The sequence below is a fragment of the Triturus cristatus genome, chromosome 4_2 (genome assembly GCF_964204655.1).
Source record: "Triturus cristatus chromosome 4_2, aTriCri1.1, whole genome shotgun sequence".
Taxonomy (NCBI): Eukaryota; Metazoa; Chordata; class Amphibia; order Caudata; family Salamandridae; genus Triturus; species Triturus cristatus.
The window spans coordinates 31951934-31975244 of record NC_140586.1 but is presented as its reverse complement, the minus strand read 5'-3'; the positions used below and the strand labels follow the sequence as shown (position 1 = coordinate 31975244).

Sequence of the window (23311 nt, the reverse complement as noted above, 5' to 3'; positions counted from 1 at the left end):
AATGTTAGCATTGTTATTCCTTGTCAATCAGAGGCAAAAGAAGGAGGTAAAGGTAAATTCACATTTTTCTTGCAAAATCTAAACCAGTCTTGGGGTGTAAAATTTATAGACTAGACATGTCAGTTGGTCAACAGTCTCAAAGTTGACCTCTCCAGAGGACTAACTTGCACTGTTTGAATTGCCATGGCTGTTGAATACCCGGTCACCTCGATAGGCCTTTCTCAGAGTGCCACTTTTTTAGATCTGGCATTAGCCAAGAACTCTTGATTATACTAAAATAATATGTATAATATATGTCCTTGAGGTGGCCTTTAGCCACCTGTCTACATCCACTGGTCAGTTATTTTTTCATTCACATTGTTCTTCTAACCACTGCAGCATACAGAACAGGGTAGTGGGTCAATATTAAGGATAATGGGGTAACCCAGTTATGTGCAGAACCTGGGGATTTGTGCATTAAAGAAACAGTGGTTCTGCCACTTATTAGCTTCAAAAAAGCTTATGCTCTGTATTCATTTTTATATCCCTCTATTCTGATGGGACTCAAATCTAATAAAAAAATATATGTATCTTAATTACATCAACACCAAACCAGAATCAAAAAACCTTTTGTTTCTCAAATATGACTTTGTAATAAATTCATGTGAATCATGTATTCAAAACAGGAGTACATACACAGATAAACACTGTAAACTTACAAAAATAAGTGACATGAAGTGAACACAAAACAATGACTCTACTAATCACAACACCATATATAGGAGACATCAACAAAAATTCAAAAAAACATTTTAGACAAAGTGTGAAATATTTTAGAAAAATATGTCATCCCAGAGTGAAATAAATCTTGTTAATCTATCTTGATCTGGATGATCATTTACACTTGATATTGATCTTCGACGTTTCGACCCCTGAATGAATGCGAAATTATACTCGTCTGTGATGGGGTGTTCCTCAGGACTAAAAGAATCTGTGTATGGCCTTCTAGGAAGCTCCACCCTGAATTCTTTTGACAGCATGACAGCTTGTACACAACTGATGACCTGTATCAGGCGTTAGTCCTCACAATTTGTAGTAATAATTGGTGCAAGGCATGGCCATGCCTCTGTATCTCCGGCGTCTGGTGCTCGGGGTTCGAGGAACGAATCACTAGTAAATCCACATTGGATCTCATGGGGCCATCTGCCTCCTGAAAACTGTTACATGTAAGGAAAAGGCTATTTACTTGCCTTTGAAACCTCGGGCCTCTAAATGTGCCGTCTGAAATCGGTGATCAGCCAGATTCAGCCATAGGCTAACTTCACTTTAACTGACGGCATCCTACCCTTTCACAAGGAGCACGTCCACACCCAAAGTAGTTCCCTTTAATGAAAGTAACTGCTATAGCAATATGTGCGTTATGTGAAGATAACGAAAAAAGTACAAAATGCCAGAAAAGCATATGTTGCATATAACAACATTACAACAGTGCATTTTGAGACCAACAAAATATTTTTGCTTTTAGCCAAGGTTTGTTTCTACTAGATTAACGGGTGACCGGCAGCTACCCCAAAATCAAGATTTTCAAAAAAGCATGCATGACAAAACAAAACAATGACTGACAAAGCCAAAGGGCTGGACGGCTACGCCACACCTATTGACTTTGCCAGTGCTTGTTTTTAGCTGTGGTACCAATCTCTTTAAGAGACAGTAATCACAGTCTGGGCACACTGAGAATGTGAATGCAGGTATAAAGTCTACTCTCGCTTGTGAGCTTACATCTTTGCATTCACAGTCATCCACAAACATTTGCAGAGCATATTAGCTCTGGAGGCATGATTGTGTGAGTGACTGCGAAGAGCCCCTTTGGCGCTTTAGTGATTAGCGATGTCACACTGTAGATGTTGTGCAAACACAATGGTGCAGATTTACAAGCCCCTTGAGTCACTTTTGCGTCACTTTTCCCATGTTAAAAGTGAAGCAAAAGTGGGGCAAGGGGTTTGTAAATCTGCCCCAATGTTGTGAACCGGCCCCAGATGACTTTTTGCAGTGCCAGTTCACTGTAGGGAATATGAACCACTGAGTTTCCCAGGTCCAGGTGTGATGTTCTGGCCCAGTCGAGGTTTTTTTAATTTGAATTCTGGGACCTGTAGTCCTATCTGAAAATGGAATAAACAAGACTACAAGCCCCAGAATTCAAAGAAAAAACCTGAACTAGAGCAAACATCATTCAAGGAATTGGGAAACTTGGCAGGGCCGGAAATAACATCTTCACACATGGTTGCTCTCTCTGGCTGTAGGAGGAATGACAAAGCTATTGGGGGAAGACTTAAGAGCTGAGGCTCTGAACATAGGGGCAGGAATAAAACTGCTGGATGTGGTGTGCAGGGTAAAACCGGAGACATGGAGGGGGTGTAGTATCTGGGGCTGCAAGAACAGGAACAGAAAAACCATGCTTGAGACTGGGGTGGTCACTCACCGTAGCTCCAGACGTCGCTCTGGTGCGTGTACTTCCCAAAGTGAATGCTCTCCAGGGCCATCCATTTGATGGGAGTCTGTCATGAGAAAAATATATATATAATTTTACAAATTCATATAAAAGTAATTAAAGGTTGCTGACTCCTCTTTAATAAACAGTAGGGAAAAATGCACCACCCAACAAATAAAACCTGTCCTTGTATGTGTTACTACTCTGCATGTTCCCCTGGTATTTGTGGAAGGGTACACCTGCAGCAGACCCTCCCTTTCATGGTGTCTGCTCTGAGAGATGCCTCTGTTTATGTACGAGTAAATGTAATGTAAATGTAAATGTCAAGGTACTTATAGAGCGCACTGTCACCAGACGGCCACCTTGCGGTGTCGCCTTTTGCGGTTTCCTGGCGCTGATACTCATACCGCTGTGGAACCCCTCCTGGCTTTCCCTGTGAAGTGTCCACTCCTGGGCACCCCCAGGGTGAAGCCAGGCATCCTTAGCGCTGTTGGGGCCGGTGTGGAGGCTAAGCAAGCTATTGCCCAGAGTTGCAGCGTGGGGCCCATGATTAGAAGAGGCACTGAGGCGAGAATAGACAGGTCCGAGGAAATTTGAGCCCGAGCCCCGCCGAGGCGGGAATCGAACCCTGGTCCCTGGCCAGAACTCTGCTTCAGGGTCTGCCGCTCTAACCATTGAGCCACACTCCTCCACTGGAGGAGTGGTATATGTGTTGCATGCCCTCTCATTTTTATGCAGTTTTATATAACGCCAACTCAGTCCATGGGCCTTGGAGCACGGTACATGAGCACTAGTTACATTACACAAGGTCAGATTCATTTTTTTAGGCACAGGGAGATTAAGTGATTTGCCCAGAATCACAGGATGTTGATCCAATACCGAGGTTCGAACCTGGTTCCCCAGTTCCAAAGTTGCCAGCTATGGCTCTTAGGCCACATCTCCTTGTATCAACAAAACCAGTATGTAGTGGGAACGGAAGGGTGAGCAGAAATATACAATGCAAAACACTACAGTTATGACTAAAAGAAACTGACTTAAAAAACAGTTGGCAAACTCATGTAAGCAATCAACAAAACCGGTGGAAACAATGTGAGTTGCATGGCACACTTGGCATTAGGCGGGAACATCTGCACTTGGTTTCCACCAGCAGGAACTGGTTAGAGGGTCTAACTCGTATGGCTTTAGTAGGTTGAATTTCAGATCCATGAAACCTGTTTGGGGGTGCACACCATACACCGGTACACACCTTCACCTCATTGTAGAAGTACTTCTTGTCGTCAGGGTACAACAGGTCTGCAATGCCGAAGTCGGCGACTTGCACAATGTTGTTGGACTTCATCAGAACGTTTCGGGCTGCCAGATTCCGGTGGACCATGCGGTGCTCTTCCAGGTAGTACATCCCCTGAAGAAGAGCAAATGGCATTAGGAGAGTGTGAACAGTGGTAGGGCGTAGAAGGCAGAGTGAGCAGAAAAGCAAGGGGGAGAAAGAGCGAGGAGGGAAAAGAATGAAGATGAGAGAGCTCAAAGGAAAGAGAGAGGAGGGAGATGAGAGCAAGAAAGTAAGGAAGAAAGAAGAAAAGAAAGAAAGAAAGAAAGAAAGAAAGAAAGAAAGAAAGAAAGAAAGAAAGAAAGAAAGAAAGAAAGAAAGAAAGAAAGAAATAGGCAAATAAATAAATAAAGGGCAGACTGTAGTGAGGGGGAAGATAGAGGGTAAAGAGAAGGAAACAGTGAAAGAATGGAAAAGGGTAGCAAAAAGGAGAAAGAAGATAGAGGAAAAAATGAAAGAAATTAAGAAAAAAACGAGGAAAAAAGAGAGCAGGCGAGAGAGAAGAAAGAAAGAAAGAAAGAAAGAAAGAAAGAAAGAAAGAAAGAAAGAAAGAAAGAAAGAAAGAAAGGAAAAACAAACAAAGAAAAAAGAAAGAAAGGAAAAACAAATAAAGAAAAAGTGAGACAGACAAGAGAGTTGATAGAGAGGAGGAAAGAAATATAGAGGGAGAAAAAAAAGGGAAAGAAAAGGAAGAAAGACAGAAAGGAATGAAAAAATACAAAAAGTTATGAGAAACAAGAACAAGAGATGAGATGTATGTAAAAGGACGTCAACTCTGCTATAATGTTAGATAAGCTGTGCAACGGAGAGGGTTCGCGTTGCTGTCTAAGGCATGAATGTGTCCATAAGGGATCATTTGGCTGTCTAAGGCTCGAGCCTCAAAGAGCTCGGCAACTGAAGGGAAACAACCACCCTCAGTCATTGCTATGTAACCTCATGAATACTGCAGCCTTTTTTTCAGCACATTGAAGACTAAACAAGCGAATGGCCAGATTGCTCATGGTTGTTACAACAGGTGGTCCATTAGTGTTAAAAACTCTGTCCCTAAAAAACTGACCTACTTTGGCCGCCATCGAGACTTGTGACCATCTGACCTTTCATAAATGGGGACATTTGCAGTTCAGATTAATGAAGATATAAAATACCATGGGGCAGATTTATGACGACTGGCGCATCCCTGCATATCAGCAGGGATGCGCCAGTTATTATGCGCCACAGCTGCGCCACCATGGATGCGCCGCATTTCTAATGCGGCGCACCATGGGGCAAAAACGGCACAGATGCGTGACGCATCTGTGCCGAAAAGTGGCGCATTGCTGGAGTTGCGTCGCAAGCGCGACGCAGCTCCAGCAATGATCTGGGGGGCCCTATCCATACAATGCTGCATCAATCCTTACGCCTGCTTCAAGCAGGCGCAGGGTTTTGACGCAGCATGGGCCTAAAAGTGACTGAGTGAAATCTTGTAGATTTCACTCAGCCACTTTTAGGAGGCGTTCCTGCGCCGGAACGCCCCCACCTGCCCTGGAACGCCTACATGTGGCGCAGGGCTTTACAACGTGACGCATCTGGGAGATGCGTCACGTTTGTAAATACCCCGCACCATGGCGCAGGATTTGCGCCGCTGCTGCGTTACAAAAGTGATGCAACGGCGGCGTAAATGAGGCGCAAGTGCAACATAAATCTGCCCCTTTGTGTGAGTGATTTTTGTTCATTTTCCTGCTCCTAGTCTGCCATCCTTGAAACCCGTGATTTACTGCATCTCTCATTGGTCTCGCGGTGCATTACTGTTCTGTTGGCAGTGATAAGAAGCTGGGCACCAGTAGGCTTGCTACAGGTTTATGAGATCATGGCCCCATCATCAATGACTCTAGTGCCAACTTTATTCAGGAGGGGGGTGACTTCAGGTCAATCAGATGAATAATCGACACCTGTAAAAGCAGTTCATACATACACAGAGTCAGCGTTTCGAGTCGCGGCGAAACCAAAAAGAGGCTACACAAACCACAGTGGGGCAGCAACACAAAGCTGCTTCCAAACACATGCCTTTTCATTCTTATACGCAATGATTCACCATTAAATCATGTCTGAAAGGCACCTTCTGCCCTGAAGCCGAGCTTCCTCCTGGCTTTGTCAGAGAGCAGTGTGTGGAAGCATGCCTCTTTTTATAAGCTATTAAAATGGAATGTTCTTTCTAATTCTCAATAGTCTTTCAGTCCGCTGGAGTTAACAACAAAGGTTCAAAGAGAGATTACATTTAAGAGGCGTGTTGAATCCCAGATGGATATATATTAGTTAATGTGAAGTGTGCATCCGCGTACACAAACCAATGAAAATTTGTTTTGAAAGGATGTTGCCTAGAACAAACTAGAGATGCAGGATACAGAAAAAAAATTAGAACATTGGGGCATATTTAGAAGCCCCTTGCGCCACTTTTGCGTCACTTTTAACATGGTTAAAGTGACACAAAAGTGGCGCAAGGGGCTTGTAAATATGCCCCATTGGGTGCAGGGTTCCCTGAAGATTTGGGCTGGAGCAAGCTTCACAGGCCTGTAGTCATTTTATAAAGTTTACATATGTTTATCATGAGCCTGGTCTTTCACAAGCCAGAGCCTCATGGGATCCACACTCCTGCTTCAGCCATGAACATCTTTAAAGGCTGTAAATGTTTTTATCCTAGTTCACTCTGGGTGCTGAGGTCTGGTCCTCAAACCCTTCCCTCTCTGCACCTCCAGATTCTCACTCCCTGGTGGGCGCGGTCCTGCTCACCTTGGCAATCTGAACACACCAGTTGAGAAGCAGCTGTGGCGAGATCACGTTGGTCTCCTTGTTCTTTCGGACGTACTCCAACAGCGAACCCATGGGCAGGAGCTGCGTGACCAGCTGCAGCTTGGTGCCCGGGCAGATGCCCAGCATGCGCACGATGTAGGCATGATCTAGGCTCCCCATGGCCAACATTTGCTGGAAAAAGAAGACGTTTCTAAATTGGATGTCAGAGCAAAACTGGCATAGAATCTAAATATATATAACCCATGCAGCTGTATCTTTAAAGTCAGACAGAGAATGGCAAAGAAAGTAAACCTAATGGGAACATGAACGTGTGCAGATGATCAACGACAACACAGAATCAGACAAAGCCTGTAACATACATTTTTGAATGTATTAGTGTCAACCAAAGTGCTTTGGTAAGGGACAAGTTATTTACCTGTAACCATCAGCGTGAAGCTTGTTATGTTGTCCATTCACGTGCTGTTCATACTTATGGCAGGTTGGGGTTTGGGCACTGCTTAATTTGAACTGGTTGTTTCCAGTGCCCAACACCGACACTTAATTGTCAACACCGGCACTTTTGACAGTCTGCCACATGGTGGCGTGGTTTATCTTATTTAGAGGTGAACACAACAGCAGTTGTTTATAAATTCAATATACATAAAAAAAATGAATAATACCAACCGCCCAACCCATTCTTATAGCTGCGGGGGCCTGGAATAGTCTATATTGTCACACTTGTAGGAGTGTGATGGTTGGTAGTTGTGTTTGTACTGTCATTGTCAGCACTCACAGTGGCAGAGGGTGGTGGTATAAGCTATAGGAGCCTCCTGATGACATGGACCGCTGGATGGAGGGAATCTGCTCCTAAAACATTGATATATTTTTTTTTAAACCACATAAAGGTGAAAAGCAAGTGGAAGAACTATGAATAATCAAGTAAAATAATAAAGGTAACTTACGCAGTCTGGCTAATTGGAGGAAGACCTAGCCACATTTCGTTGTGCTTAAGGGGAATAAGACGAAGCCCTTTTTTATACCTCAGAATTTTGCCCTGAAGAAGTCCTTCTGGGACGAAAAGCGTCGGCTACACTGTATGTGCTTTTTATATGTGTAAAGAGAGGAAGAACCCATTAAAGAAATAATTTTGAAACAACACCTGCTGAATGGACAGACATATTTTATGATTACGAAACAACTTTGTTGGAGTGCTGGATCACATTGATATGTTGATAAATTGTAGGGTCTTTTGATCCTAAGGGGGTTTAGGGGTATTTAACCCCACGATCCTTGGCACCCGAAGAATATTCATACCTCTGACCTGACCGAATGATTCGTTGCAATCAGCTTCTGCCTTATACCCAGTCTCTTTTGTGTATTGTGCCTCCTGATGAGGGCCCTGGCACTTTTTTTTTTTTTTACAAATTAAGCACTGGGTTGGGGTCTGATTTACCACTTGCTTTTCTGTACAGAATATTGTTAAGTCCTTAGATTTGGGCATAAGTGTGCTTTTGCACACACCTCCTCACAGTGTTGTCAACCTAGAGCCCACTGCTCTCTGAAAGTGCTGGCTACCATTTGCCTCCTGGGACTCGCAGTAGGATTTCTTCTGGAATGAGTTCCAGGACGGCTCTCCAGCAAGTTAATTGAGGTGACAACCCTTCAAAGTGTTCTGCAACAACACTGGGGCTTAGATCTCCAGTCGCCCCTGCATATGGGTGACATGTCTGCCGAACAGGTCAAAATCCCAGGAGTCAAACTCTTTGGTGTACTGCACACGCAGGAGAGTGTTAGGGTAGTGTAAATGTTAGTGTAGTTTAAGGGTTAGGTTAGTGGTAAGATAAAGGAAAGAGTCTGCTAATATATTTTTATTGGTTGTCCTCCTAAATATCGACCCCTAAAATATTGCGGTATAAGAATATTGTGGATAAAATATCTTTGAGACAAAATATCAAATGGTAGTGCATATAGGAAAGTGCAGATTTACTATTCCTAACTATACATCTATGTACATTAAAGATATATATATCGCTTTGGTACATATATGTGGTGTTCAGTACAGAATATCTATACTTTATTGTCAATATTTCCAATTCAATATTTTGTTCTCGAAATTCTGTGCCATCAATACTCTGTTTTTGACATTTAGGGTGCACACCCTTTAGATCAATTATAGGTTTAACAAGTGCACCCATTCATCAATTACATTGTGACATTGTTAAAATAAAAAATTATAGATGGGCAACAGTAAATTATGGGGATGATTTTCACAGCGGAGTTCTGAGTGACATCAAATAGACAATGAGAGCGAAGCTCAAATTGTCTACGATGTCACTCAGTACCCCAAGGTAAAAAAGCATCCATGTAGTTCCCTTTTTTACCCATCTACAATTTTATGTTATATATGGCCCCCACGGTAGGTGTGTGCCGCTATTACCGAGATTACCTCCGCGACGGTGCATCCCGACCCTCCGCTCTGTCTACTAGGCTTTGTAAAGTTCTGCCCTGATGCTTCCCGTCGTTTGATCGCAATGTTGCTTGTGTTGGCTAGGCGTAGGGTGGCCATGTGCTGGGGTCGTCGACCAGCGCCCAAATTCGCTCATTGGCTTGAGGATGCCTCGCGATGTCAGACCTTGCTTTCAGAATTCTGGGACCTAATGCCTGTGAGGTCGCGCCCAATAGACATATGGGGCCCCTTGGTGACATATCTCCGTACCTGAAGTCCCTCAGGTTGTGCTGCCCCCCCCCCCCCGCGCTCCCCGCCGGCACTCCGCCCACGGCCGTCGCCGGTGCAGGTCAGTAATCGCTTCCCATATCCCTCCCTCCTCCCTTGTTCGCTGCACTTGACATCCTCATAGCCGTGTTGCCTCCACCCACTTCTTTGTGACGCTACTCATGTTTATCTTATAGTCACACCAAAAGTACTGGATCGTTGTTTGCTGTATTTGGGGAATGTCTCTGCATGGGTTACAATGGACTTGGAACTCATTGTTTGTGTTGATTGGATCTGTTGCAAACTATGCTCTGACTGTTATGACCCTGTTAAAAAATTAATTTAAAAAAAATATATATATATATGGCCCCCAAAATCATATGCCCGTGCCTTCAACTACTGCGCAGGAGCAGAGGATAATAGGGGAGCGATATATAACATGCCCTCTCATCCCTGATGTAAATGTGAAAATAAAATACCTTACCTGCTATCCTTAACCAAAACCCACTAGCTTTTCCACGCCTTCCTTCACCCTCCTGCAGCTGTTCTTTCTGCTTTCAGTCAAAGCAGACAAGCAGAGAGCCAGTCACTCGGCCTGGAAGGCCTCTATCACATCACAAACGTTGATAACCAGTTTTGTTATCAACTGTTGAGATGTCATAGCAAGGAGTAATGACTTTCAGAAACTGAAATAAGTGATAGAGGCTCTCTACGCGAGCCATACACAACACAAGTTATTCTGAAAAGTATGTGCTATGTCCCGTAGTGTAGACAATCGGTTAACAAAACTTAGTGTAAGAGTAAGGGAATGGGTTATGGCTGGTGGAAGGCTTTCATAAAGAGATTTGGAAGTACAGCCAAAGTAACAGTAAGGGTTTGACATTTTAATGTTTTGGGTTAGGAAAAGTGTACCTGAAGGATAATGGAGATGTTTTAGGAACATTAATATAATCTGACATAGTCACTGGATTTACAAAAGTTAAAAGTCCAAAATTATTACAAAAAAATAATTAGAGCTAGGATAGGACCACAAGGTTTATAACCCGAGATACATCTCCGGACATTAATATTAAAATGATTATTACTCTAACAAAAATGCATGGTACTCTGCAAGTGATGTGTACTAGAAAGAAGAGCCAATATCGTCCTTTTTAAATCTTACGCGATGCATTTGTATACCGGGTATACATGTTTTATAGAAAGACACTATAAATCTACATAAGAAGAGGCTAAGGAGTGGATGGGAGTGAAAACTCTCATCACATCGAAACCCCTTTCAACACTCTGTGAAAAGTGGCTGGCGTGCGGAAGGTACTCACATCAGTGACTGCATGGAAGGTCTGGTGGCCCGTTCTGTCCTGAATCACTTTAATGCTCACAGGGATCTTAACTGAATCTCCTTCTGGGATCCACACACCCTGTGGGAAATACAGCAAAGAGATAAGATGAAGGAAGTAAGAGGGAGGGACGGAAGAAGAAAAGAAGCAAAGAGGGAAGGAGTGGATGGAGGCAGGAAGGAGAGGAAAGATAGGAGAAAAAGAAAAGAAAAAAGGAAGGAAGGAATGAAAGCAGGAAAGAAAAACAAACAAGAAAAGTAAACCAAGGATAGAAATAAAGAAAAGAGGCCAGCTTGAAAAGATAGAGGAAGAAAGAAAAGGGGAAATAAAGAAAAGGACATGCAAGGTATAGAGAGAAAGAAAAAAGAAAAAAAGAGAAAGCAAAAACGAAAAATCAAGCTAGGAAGGATAGAAAATAAGGGCCATATTTATCATGGGGTTGTGTGCTTTTGCGCCAGGCAACAGTGTGCAAAAGCAATGCAACCCTCAAGATGCGATTTATCATGCCACACACCCCTTGCATGGCCCTGAGTGGCTTGATAAATCCAGAGTAATGCAATACAGTGCAAATTGCTGTGTTACGTTACTCTGCCCCAGGGAGGCGTTCCATGGTTGAAGTGTGGATGTTCCCATGCAAAAACCAAGGATTTGTACGCATTCCCAGATTTACCATTACTAATAGACCTGGGAATGCACCAAACTGCTACACCTTCCCACGTGAGACATAACGAGGAGAGATATCTTTGTTTCTCCTCGCTGCTTCCTCTTTGTATGTGTGCTTCAGAATGCAGCACACATAGAAAGAGGAAAATGTCTCAGGGGATTGTTTTTGGCAGGAAAGGGCCCCTTCCTGCTTGTAACGCAGGCACCCTTGCACCATGGTGCGTCAGCACAGGGAAAAGGCAGGAACGCGCCATATGATGTTAAATACAGCGCTTTCTAGCCCTTTCCCTGTCAAGCAACGCAGCACGGTGACTTGCTGCGATGCATCACATCTTCATAAATATGGCCCTAAAGCTAGTAAAAAAGGACGTACAGCAAATAGATAAAGAATGCATATTGGAGAACTTGCAGAAGGAAGAAGACTAGGAAACACAGAGTCCTGTGGTGCACTCCGTGTCTGCACCCATTGGTGAGGCACCGACTCCATCTCCTACCTTATGGACGGTGCCAAAGACTCCGGAACCCAGAACCTTCATCTTCTTCAGTTCAGTCTCCTTGAAGATCCGTGCATGTACTTTGTTTGCCTTCTCTCTGGGATCCAGGGGTTCAAGAGACTGGGGACAAAGACAGGATAGGTGACACTCACGGTGTGGAACAGAGGCATGGGCTCACATTCACAGTCTGGGAGGAGCAAAGAAACCTGATCACATGCACAGTTTGCTGCAGGTATAGGGCCTCAAGCGCATTATGGGCATAAAGACTGTGGTGCACATTCATAATGATGCGCAGAGGGAGTGCGTAAACTTCACAGCGGGGGCAGAGGCAGTAGATCGCCTGGGGTTGAGAGCGTCAGTAGCTCTTAGCCCCAGTGATAATGAGCACTGGCCCTTTCACTCTGCTGACGTGCATCACTCTGCTCTTCCATATGCCTGTGTTGCGTCACACCTAACCAATAACGCTGCACCTCACCTCTTCCAAGGCCCATCTTATCTCACCTCAGCATCGACTCGCCACTATCTAATCCGTTAAGCTGACCAGCTTTACTAATACTTCCCAAAACCTGCATTACCCCAAATCCTAGCCTCCCCTCAGCTAAAACAAGCTTTGCTGGACCCAGTAAATTGTTGCAGCTACCTCGTATTACTAATATACCTTCGCTTTTGCGAATACTTTACATGACGACTGGACCCCAACTGTGAGAACTCCTCAAACCTAGAACATTATAACGCTTGCATGATTAACAGTTCGATTACAGACCTAACGGGGTGCTGAGGCAGCCCTTCAAGATGTCCACTTTAAAGACTTTGACCTCATACATGGATTTAGGATAATGCAGCATCACTTCTGATTTTGTTGCCCTCTCTGTGGCTTTCAACATCCTTCTCCACCCACTCTGTCTATGACTGAGGAGGTGGCGGCATGTTATGTAGGGCTAGAGAGGGGTCCTCTTCTTTAGTGACTCTGCATAGATAATTCACCTCAATTGACCTGCGGTATTTTCTGGGCTTACTAGAGGACTTGACCCTAGCTAATAAAGCAATGATTGAAAATCAGCAAATAAATCTTAAAAAGCCAGGCTTAAAATCTACACTCTTGGTGGAACTCTAAGGGGACACATCTGCTGGTGAACTTTCTGCAGGATCACATTGGGCCCACAGAGGACAGTTCTTCATTCAGGAACTCTTCGCTCATGTTGGGCTTACCCCAACACAGTGATACTTTATTCTGAAGGCTTTACCTCAGTCTCGACCCAAGCTTGCCTATTCTTACATTTCTTCTGGCTGGTATTACCGCACTCCTTCTCTGGACAGGCCTTATCAAATCTTTTCACCACTAACTCTGTCCTTGCCTTACCCTTTCCCGCACCCGGCACTGGCTCGTCAGTTCCCCAGTGTGCCCTTACCTCGCCCTTCTCCAGGTACCGCCTCATGGCCCTCTTCTTTTGGATTTTCAGGCCACGCCAGTACAGCAGCGCCAGGAGGACTGTCGAGCAGAGCACGAAGAGGCTGCAAACCACGGACACCGCAACAATCGTAATCAACTTACTACTGGAAAAGAAGAGGCAAAGCATGGCGTGAGTCATGGTCTAGTATCAGGCTAAGGCCAGACCAAGCGATATGGGCCCCATCAGTGGGAGCCAAAGCTGTGCACAAGCCACACATACTTCTTGGCACCTCAAGCTCAACGTTTGGTTTAGCAAGTTGATTTATGACCATGATAAAAGATCTTCTGGGACACCTTACCCATGGACAACTCATTGGGCAGTGCGCATGCTTCAAAATCCCCATCCCCCTTCCCCCTCTGGCTCATTCAGGTCAGAATGTGCAATTTACACGGTGAGAAGGGTGTGTGTGAGAAGTGTGTGTGGTGCAGGGGGCTGCTGCTTCTCCTCTGAAGCTCCAAGTGGAAATGAAAGAGTTGTCTTCTCTCCGTTTTTCTTTCCAAGAGGTAAAATATCTTTTGAAACCAATCTACGTTTCAATGACATTAAGCCTGCTTCTCTGTACCTCCCTTTTTTCATTTACAGAGGCCACGCCCCTTTAAGAGATGCCTAGTTATGTTTCATGGCCACGCCCCTTCAAGAGATGCCTAGTTATGTTTCATGGCCATGCCCCTTTAAGAGATGCCTAGTTATGTTTCATGGCCACACCCCTTTAAGAGATGCCTAGTTATGTTTCATGGCCATGCCCCTTTAAGAGATGCCTAGTTATGTTTCATGGCCACGCCCCTTTAAGAGATGCCTAGTTATGTTTCATGGCCATGCCCCTTTAAGAGATGCCTAGTTATGTTTCATGGCCATGCCCCTTTAAGAGATGCCTAGTTATGTTTCATGGCCATGCCCCTTTAAGAGATGCCTAGTTATGTTTCATGGCCACGCCACTTTAAGAGATGACTAGTTATGTTTCATGGCCATGCCCCTTTAAGAGATGCCTAGTTATGTTTCATGGCCATGCCCCTTTAAGAGATGCCTAGTTATGTTTCATGGCCATGCCCCTTTGGAGTCTCCCACCTTTCCATCCCACTCAAAGCACTGCGGCCTGCCCCGTAATGTCATCAGAAATGTGACGCTTGCTCTGCATGCAACACAATAATAACATATTTGTAAGGCTTCCTTAAAAAGGCACAGGGAGCAAAAGTGTTATTGTAATTGTGTTTATATAGCGCTTACTCCCTCTGACAAGGTGTTGAAACGCTTGTCTCTACTCTGGAACCCAAAAAGGATTAAGTGGTGCATTAGTATAGGGAAATATGAAAGTAATTTGAGCAGTGGACATATGAGTCTGTTATTTGGGTTGAAAAGGACAGTGGAGGGATAGAAAAAGGAGGGGTTTGCATTTATATAGCGCTTAGTACCCCTGATGAGGCGTCAAAGCGCTTTTCCTTTGGCATGTCGACTGCTGATGTCAAGCTCGCTGAGAGTGACAGCTGGCAGTGGTGGAGATCTGGTGGAGGAGGTTTGCTGTGTGTGTAGGCTTTGGCAGCTTTGATTGAAAGTAGTCTTATCTGTTTGAGCAGCCACTTGATAGTGTTTGTGTTACCTTTACTTGACTCACTCACTCTGCAAACCTCAGTTTCTTCAAGGTGCAAGCATGAAATCTGCCTGCATAGCAAAAGAGGTCCCGTTATATTGGAGACAAACTGTTCTACGGTTACATCGACCATGCCCAGTCTCCGTCAGCAAGACATACATGTGGACGGGTCACCGCTCAGGCCAACAAAGAAGCAATGTGAACTCGATGAGCTGAATGGACCTCCGCTCTCAGTCTAAGTGGCATCTCTAGAGCGTCCCAGCAAGAGTGGGCTGTGAATGGCAGCTTATTTAAAGGCTGCCTCAATGTTTGCTTCTTGGCCAGTTTCTGCCTCATTTACCAGCAGACAAAGACATTTTAAGACTCAAAAGACTTGGTAAACATCCTAAAAAACTGTGACTTTGTCCATCCTATTATTTATAAATATTTTTGATTTATTAAATGCTTGCAGTGTGATGCTTAGTTTCTGTGTAGTTTTTAAAAAATACTCCACTGGTTTGTTCTATATCTGTAGTTGCCTGTTCCATAACAATACTAGTTTCTTTTCACGTTCTAACAAACTGTACTTTTGTATATCGCTCGAAAAAGGGGATGCACATCTCAAATTAGTTACAAGTGACATTGCATGCCCCTTTTAGACTGAAATGCATAGTGAGTCAAGGGGGAGAATCCCTAGGCGCTCTCTCATCTCCACAATGGACAATGTGAAAACTCCAGGCACTATCCTGTATTCCGCGACTTGCAGCCTAGAACTTAGAATGTTATTAAGTGGATTATCCCAGAGCGGGGTGCAAGGTTCTATGGAATAGTGTTTCAACGCATGGGGAACTGTGATACCCACAGGCTCCCCTTTTTCCTGAAGTTGCTTCCTTGGCCTGACGCCATATTACTCAAGGTACCTGGTTTTGGACTGTAGCATCTATTTAGAACCCTGTCGTCAGGCTCTAGCGATACTCTAGGAACCTGGTGTCAGATTGGGACATTACTTTAGAAATATGGCATCAGACTGCGACACCGCTCTAGGAACCTGATGTCAGACAGTGACATGGCTTCTGGAACCTGACATAAAACTGTGATATCACTCCATGGACCCAACTTCAGACTGCCGTATCACTCTAGGAACCTGGCTTCAGATGATGGCATCTGTTTATATCCCTTGTCAGGCTATGACTTCACTCTAGAAACTTAGTGTCAGTTTGGGACATCACTTTAGAACTATGACATCAAACTGTAACATGACTCTAGGAACTTGATTTCAGACTGTGACATCATTTTAGAACTATGGAATCAGACTGTGACATCACTAGAAACTCGATGTACACCACTTCAGTCTATCCCATCACTCTATGGACCTGGTTGCAGATTATGGCATCTGTTTAGATACCTATTGTCAGGCTATGAGATCACTCCAGGAACCTAGTATCAGTTTGGGACATCACTTTAGAACTATGACATCAAACATCACTCTAGAACCTAGTGTCAGTTTGGGACATCACTTTACAACTATGACATCAACCTGTAACATCACTCTAGAATCTAGTGTCAGTTTGGGACATCACTTTAGAACTATGACATCAAACTGTAACATCACTCTAGAACCTAGTGTCAGTTTGGGACATCACTTTAGAACTATGACATCAACCTGTAACATCACTCTAGAATCTAGTGTCAGTTTGGGACATCACTTTAGAACTATGACATCAAACTGTAACATCACTCTAGAACCTAGTGTCAGTTTGGGACATCACTTTAGAACTATGACATCAAACTGTAACATCACTCTAGGAACTTGATTTCAGACTGTGACATCATTTTAGCACTATGGAATCAGACTGTGACATCACTAGAATCTCGATGTACACCACATCAGTCCCTCCCATCACTCTATGAACCTGGTTGCAGATTATGGCATCTGTTTAGATACCTATTGTCAGGCTGTGAGATCACTCCAGGAACCTAGTATCAGTTTGGGACATCACTTTAGAACTATGACATCAAACTGTAACATCACACTAGGAACCTAGTGTCAGTTTGGGACATCACTTTAGAACTATGACATCAAACTGTAACATCACTCTAGAACCTAGTGTCAGTTTGGGGCATCACTTTAGAACTATGACATCAACCTGTAACATCACTCTAGAATCTAGTGTCAGTTTGGGACATCACTTTAGAACTATGACATCAAACTGTAACATCACTCTAGAACCTAGTGTCAGTTTGGGACATCACTTTAGAACTATGACATCAAACTGTAACATCACTCTAGAACCTAGTGTCAGTTTGGGACATCACTTTAGAACTATGACATCAAACTGTAACATCACTCTAGGAACCTGGATTCAGACTGTGACATCCCATTGGAACTATGGCATCAGACTGTGACATCACTCCTGGAACCTGTCATAGGAATGTGATATCACTCCATGAACACCACTCTAGGAACCTGGGGTCAGAGAGATAGCACTTCAACAGCCGGATGTCAGACTGTGACATCACTCCTTGAACTTGACTTAAAACTTTTATATCAACCAGGAATCTAAGTCAGTCTGTAACTACACTACAGGAACGTGGGATCAGACTGTAACATCATTGTAGAAACCTGGCAACAGACTGTGACTTCAGTCTAACAACCTAGTGTCAGGCTGTGAGCTCACTATAGGACCCTGAAGTCAGAACGTGATATCACTATAGGACCGCAGAGTAAGACGGTGGCGTCACTCGAAGAACTCGACGTCACACAATGATGTCACTCTAGGACTCCGAGAACAGGTTTCACCACTACATGTAGGTACATTGCACCGAATAATACTCAGGGATGGAAAATACAATTTCCAGTGCTTGTGTTCACTGAAGTCAGAAGGTGTGAATATGTCCCTAGAGCCTCCTACTCTCTCTGCCCCACAGCACAAGCAGAACGCAAGAAGGAGAGGGAAACGTTTGATTCGAGACTCATTTCACGATACCTGTCTGACGCCCTGGAGCCCAGTTCCAAGCAGTCGTCAAGAGCCGGACCCTTGCACCTGGGGAGGAAAACATACAGGTGAGAAAAAAAAGCCAGTACAGTAGTGTGGACGGGGCAGGGAGGAAGGGATAGGTCATTGGGCCATAGACGATGATAAAAACAAAGTCTAGAGGTAAGAGAAGGGACAAATGTGCATAGAGAGGAGAGGTACGGAATGAGTAGGCAGAGAGAGAGGAATACAGAGAGGAGGGGCACAGAATGGGGAAAAGACACAGAGGTGCTGAGGAAAATATTACTCTGTGATCTTACTCAGCAGCAATCAGCGAAAAGATAGACACTGAGAGGGGAGCGCAGACCGACCGTCACCCATAGCGAGGCAGCCCTCTGCTTCCCTTACCCTTGGGTGCAGTTCTCGTGGCAGGGGTGGCATTCATTGCTGGCGTCCGGGTACTTAAAGATGGGGCCCCTCTCTCCCATGATGCCATTCAGGCACGCCGCCACGCAGCGCGGCCCGTCCCGGTAGTTGGCGCATTTCACGCACCTGTCAGCCTTCTGTGGAGAAAAGAGAACTGCCTCAGCATCTACGCATCGCTTTGATGTAGAGTTTGGTTGAGTGTGCACCAGGTCACTCCAAACACATGGGCGTGGTGCAGATTGGTGCATCAGGCCGCAGGCGCGACACCTGGGATTGGTTCGTCGTGCGACAAGCCATGCTGAGCGTTTCAACAAACGAGAGCTCTGCTTTGGCTTGCAGGGAGGCCTTGTAAGGAGAAACATTGGGTCCGTGCGCACTGGAGTCTGACGCCCCCTTAACAGTACACCTCCGCCGCACTCTACGCCGGCATCAACAAGTCCCTACTCCACAAACTCCAGACAATACATATCACCGCCGTCAGACTCGTCCTTGGCACCCCCCAACACAAACACATCAGCCAAGACCTACAAAGTCTCCACGGGCTCCCTGTGGAGAAAAGTGTCACTTTCAAAATCCTCACACGCCTACAAATGCCTACACAACAACGGACCCAAATACCTCAACGATAGAATCAACTTCCACGTACTCAAAAGAAACCTCAGATCTTCCAACCTCGCACTGGCCGAAACCCTGTGCGCCCACAGAGCCAGAGCAGGCGGAGGAACCTTCTCTCACATTGCAGCCAAGACCTTGAACGAGCTATAGGCAGACATCAGACGCGCCCCCTCCCTGAACACCTTCAGGAAGACCCTCAAGACCTGGCTCTTCGGCTAAACAGATCTGCGGACCCCCCTCAGCATCTTGAGACCCTCACGGATGAGTAGCGCGCTTACTATTCCCTGATTGATTGATTGATTGACCTTGCACTGTGAACATGTGCTGGCTTTACACATAACCCAGCAGCTTCGCACACTGCCCATCAATGCTAGCTTACCACACTATGCACCAAGGCCGGTAGCACACTGGCTACCAGTTCTAACGCCTTACACTGCCTACCAGTGCCTGTATCTTATACTTCCAATCACTGCCAGCTGCCCACACCACCAAGGCCGTGCTCTTACACTATCACCCAGTGCCAGGATCTGACACTGCCCTTCAAGTGCCGACTACTTACACTATGTCTCAGGGCCAGCTTTTCATTCTGCCCCCTGTGCAAACTGTTCACAATCCTCACCAGTGAAAGCTCTAAACACTGCCCACCAATGCCAACTTCTCACATATTCCGTCAGTGCCGGCTTTTCACACTGCCTCCGGACATTGTGCCCAGTGCTATCTCTTCACACTGCCCACCTGTGCTGGCTACTCATACTGTGCACCAGTGCCATTTTCTCATACTGCCCAGTGGTGCTATCTTCTCACACTGTTCACCAGTACCATGTCCTCACACTGTGTCCTGTGGTAGCCTCTCACAATGTTTATCAATAGTAGCTCTTCACACAACCATACATGTGACATGCCAGTTGGTTTCGGGCACATTAAAGTACAAGTGAAAATATGGGTGGCATATTTTAAAAACCTCATACATACCGAGCCATTGCAAGTCAAGCCACCATCCATCACCTGGCACTGCGGATGGCACGGGAGGCACTGGTTACTTTGGGTGTACTCCCGAAACTCCCTGCGGGGAAAAACAAGAGGGTGCAAAAATAGAATGGTCAGCTCTTGTGCATCATTTGTTCAGCACGCTCCTTTTAGGCGGAAACAGAGGGAAGCGCATGGCACGCACAATTATTGGCATGGTGGCAGCTTCAGCATCGCCCGAACATTCACAAAATGAGGATGGAGCAGTGAGGTCCCTTCAGAACAGCAGAAACATAAAGCTGTTGCAAATGGACATCCGGCACTACAATCTCTGCTCCCCTGTTACCACTAGGGTAAGCAGTTGGCATGGAGGCAAATTCTGGGCAGTGACTATGACAATTCAGGACAAGTCCTCAAAATTCAGGACAAAAAAAGTCAATTTTATGGACACTTCAGAGTAGGTCAAGAAATAATATAAAAGTAAGTAAATAGACATCTTATACAAGTACAAGTCGACACAGGTTTATATTCTTTGGTGCATATAATACAAATGTATAATACACAGCGGTATTGAGCAAACATTCACATGTAACTGGGCTTATTTAAAAATGAAAAATCTATCAAACATAGGCCCATTGAGCAAAATTCGACAGCCTACATAAAGGACAGTTTCACAAAAAGCACAGGCATATACAGCACACCGTTAACTGTTATTGAGATTCTTGTGAAGTATATAATTCTTCGTCACAGACAAACACAGTTCAATGAGATCATTCGAATAGCAAGAGGACCGTCTGATTCTTCTGGAGCATTGTCTCGAAAGATCTCATTGAACTGTGTTTGTCTGTGACGAAGAATTATATACTTCACAAGAATCTCAATAACAGTTAACGGTGTGCTGTATATGCCTGTGTTTTTTGTGAAATTTGGTTGCACACCTAGGTGTGCTGTTAACACCTTTTGGTAGTAGGTGTTTTGGGCCATTCTAGCACCCGTATAGTGAAATTTCTTTTATGACCTTTTTAAGTCGAAATAAAGATAATGAAATGAAATGATATTTTAAAAGAAATAACGATAATCCCCTATATATTATAGGTCTTATCATTCTAAGACGATTGTATACTCAGTGAAGGTGCGGACATTTTCCTTTTTAGGAAACACTACTACCTGTCTCGTTTGTGTCAAATACATAAAGGACAGTCTTCACCCAGTTCTGTCCATTACCATGAATGATAGTGCCTGAAACAGTGTCCTTCTGATGGAAGTGGGCTTCCAGCTTATAGGCAATAGTAGTGATACTTCTAAAGGCATTGAGGGAGCGAAATGTTGAGTACGTGGTTAGAACAAAAATGAGGTCGATAGAGCATGTGTGCCTTTGTATTTCACTGTGATTGTTTCTGACAAAACTAGTGTAGGGTTTCAGCCAACCTTCCCTCAATGCTCTGGCTCTACCTCTGCCTCCACCAGCCTAGACTTAGGGGCATATTTACAAGCCCCTATCGCCAAAGGAACGTCACTTTTTACAACATTGCTGTTGCGATACAGTCTTTGCCTCATTTACAAGGCAGCGTTAAGCCACTTAACATGGCTTGATGCTACCTTGTAATAAGGCACCCTTTTAAGCTACACTTAGCGTGAAAGGGGTGGGCAATGGGTGTTGCGGTGGGTGTTCTGCCGCAACACCCATTGGTTTTGACGCTGCCCCATATTCACAAGGGTAGCGTAAATATAGGGCAGTGCCAAGATTAAGATCAGGGAAAACCTGGCCTTCACATGGCGAAATAAGGAGAAATTATTTATTTGTCCTCGGTTTTTGCAGTTTCTATGTGTGATGCATTGTGCAGCACACATAGAAACAGCAAAACGCCATGAATTATTGTGTATGTGCAGAAAGGTGCTCCTTTTTAATAACATAGTAGGTTTTTAATGAACTTGGGTATGTTGAGGTTTCTATTATTATTGGTTGAGGTGGATAGGTGTAGGGATTGATGAATGTATGAATGAGAAAATGGATGAATAGTTGACTCGTCTAATGGATGGATGGAGAGTGTGGGCATGAATAGAGAGGGAGTTAATGGGAGTATGCCTGAACAGCTGGTTGCACAGATTGGAATGGATGGATAGACAAATAAATGAATGCACATGCTTGCATGAATGGACAGAGAGACAGGTGCTTTGGGGATGGATGAATGTAATTAGGTAAATGGATGGATCTTGGTGGGTGGATGGATTGATGGATGGGCGGATGCATAGGCTGACAGAGGGATTTTGGCAGGTGCAAAGATGGATGGGTGGGTGGATGCTTGGATGGTGGATAGATTAGGGTGTTGTGGTCATTCAGTTTTATTGTTTTTTAAAAACAAACTCCAGCTTTGAGAGTTTGATTTTGTGAAACAAAAAAAACTTTAAAGTTTGGTAAATTGTCAACAAAACCGACGGCGCCTGTTCACCAAACCTTTAGTACATTGAAAGGAACCACCACGACAGCAGTTCCTTTCAGTGCACTGTGATTACCACTAGGCTGGCAGTCGTCCCCAAAATGTGGCATCCATTTGCTCATTCATACATTCATCAATCCCTACACCTATCCACCTCAACCAATAATAATAGAAACCTCAACATACCCAAGTTCATTAAAAACCTACTATGTTATTAAAAATCTTATTGACAAATTATCTGAGAGAAGAGAAATGAGAAAGATAATATTTTGGAAAAACATAATTATAGAAGCCGGATAAGCAGCAATCTGGAGCTTTCCAAAAGGCCCATTATGTTATTGTGTTCTGTTAAAAATATCACTCAGTTCCATCCTATGCTCCATGTCCTTTGATACTGCACTGTAGGCCAGCTCTGATATCCCTTCTGCAGTTGGTTCATATTACATCACGAAGCTCCTGGCTGCATATTACGCCAGAAAACTGTAAAACTCATAGTGTTGAAATTACGGACGAACGCTGCCCGTGGTCAGATGAATACTGGACAACGGCCCTCAGTCTAAAAGCATGGACAGGCTGGGTCATTTAGGGACTGGTGGTCAGACTGGTACCACAGCTCCTCTCATCTCAGGCCAGCCAAGCATGAGGAAGACTCTTCGCCATGCAGGAATCAGTGCTGCAAAATCCTTCCCTCATGCCCGGGTGAGAAAAGCCCTGCCCATCGCCAACCAGTTACCATGCCTGGTACCTGGTAATGCAGTCACTCAGATTCCTATGGACCTGGGGACAACCTCAAGTTCTTGCAATAGAGAGCATGATCACTGGTTCAACACCTACATTTGCTTGAAATGCAGCAGTTCTTTTTTGAAGTTTTGCATTTGGCTCATCTTTCTATCTTTCTGATCTTCCAGTAAGTACCACGCAAACACGGTGTCCCTTTGTTGGGTTTTCCTTGAGGTTGAGTTCAGTAAGGGGGACGAGGGACCGGGCAGGCTGCAAGCCAAACCTATGTGGGGTTGGTGTAAATTTGGGTTGTCTGTGTGGGATGCAGAAGGGATGAGTGTGGATCTTGTGGCCCTCGGCCTATCTCAAGTAGGCTGGGGAAGTGTAGT

General features: G+C 44.6%; 1 protein-coding gene across 2 annotated transcripts in view; it reads right to left on the bottom strand.

The window, feature by feature from the left end:
• ERBB3 (erb-b2 receptor tyrosine kinase 3) overlaps nucleotides 1–23311 on the bottom strand; it is a 241740-nt gene that overhangs the window by 14620 nt on the left and 203809 nt on the right. Inside the window, exons 14-22 of one of the 2 annotated variants that reach the window (XM_085600288.1) lie at nucleotides 19771–19861; nucleotides 18166–18320; nucleotides 17770–17826; nucleotides 13177–13321; nucleotides 11768–11887; nucleotides 10593–10691; nucleotides 6561–6752; nucleotides 3714–3869; nucleotides 2459–2534 (exon numbers count right to left, since the gene is read on the bottom strand). In XM_085600288.1, the coding sequence (XP_085456414.1) occupies nucleotides 2459–2534; nucleotides 3714–3869; nucleotides 6561–6752; nucleotides 10593–10691; nucleotides 11768–11887; nucleotides 13177–13321; nucleotides 17770–17826; nucleotides 18166–18320; nucleotides 19771–19861 (1091 nt within the window). The remainder of the gene's footprint in view (nucleotides 1–2458; nucleotides 2535–3713; nucleotides 3870–6560; nucleotides 6753–10592; nucleotides 10692–11767; nucleotides 11888–13176; nucleotides 13322–17769; nucleotides 17827–18165; nucleotides 18321–19770; nucleotides 19862–23311) is intronic. The other variant, XM_085600289.1, reaches the window with a different exon arrangement.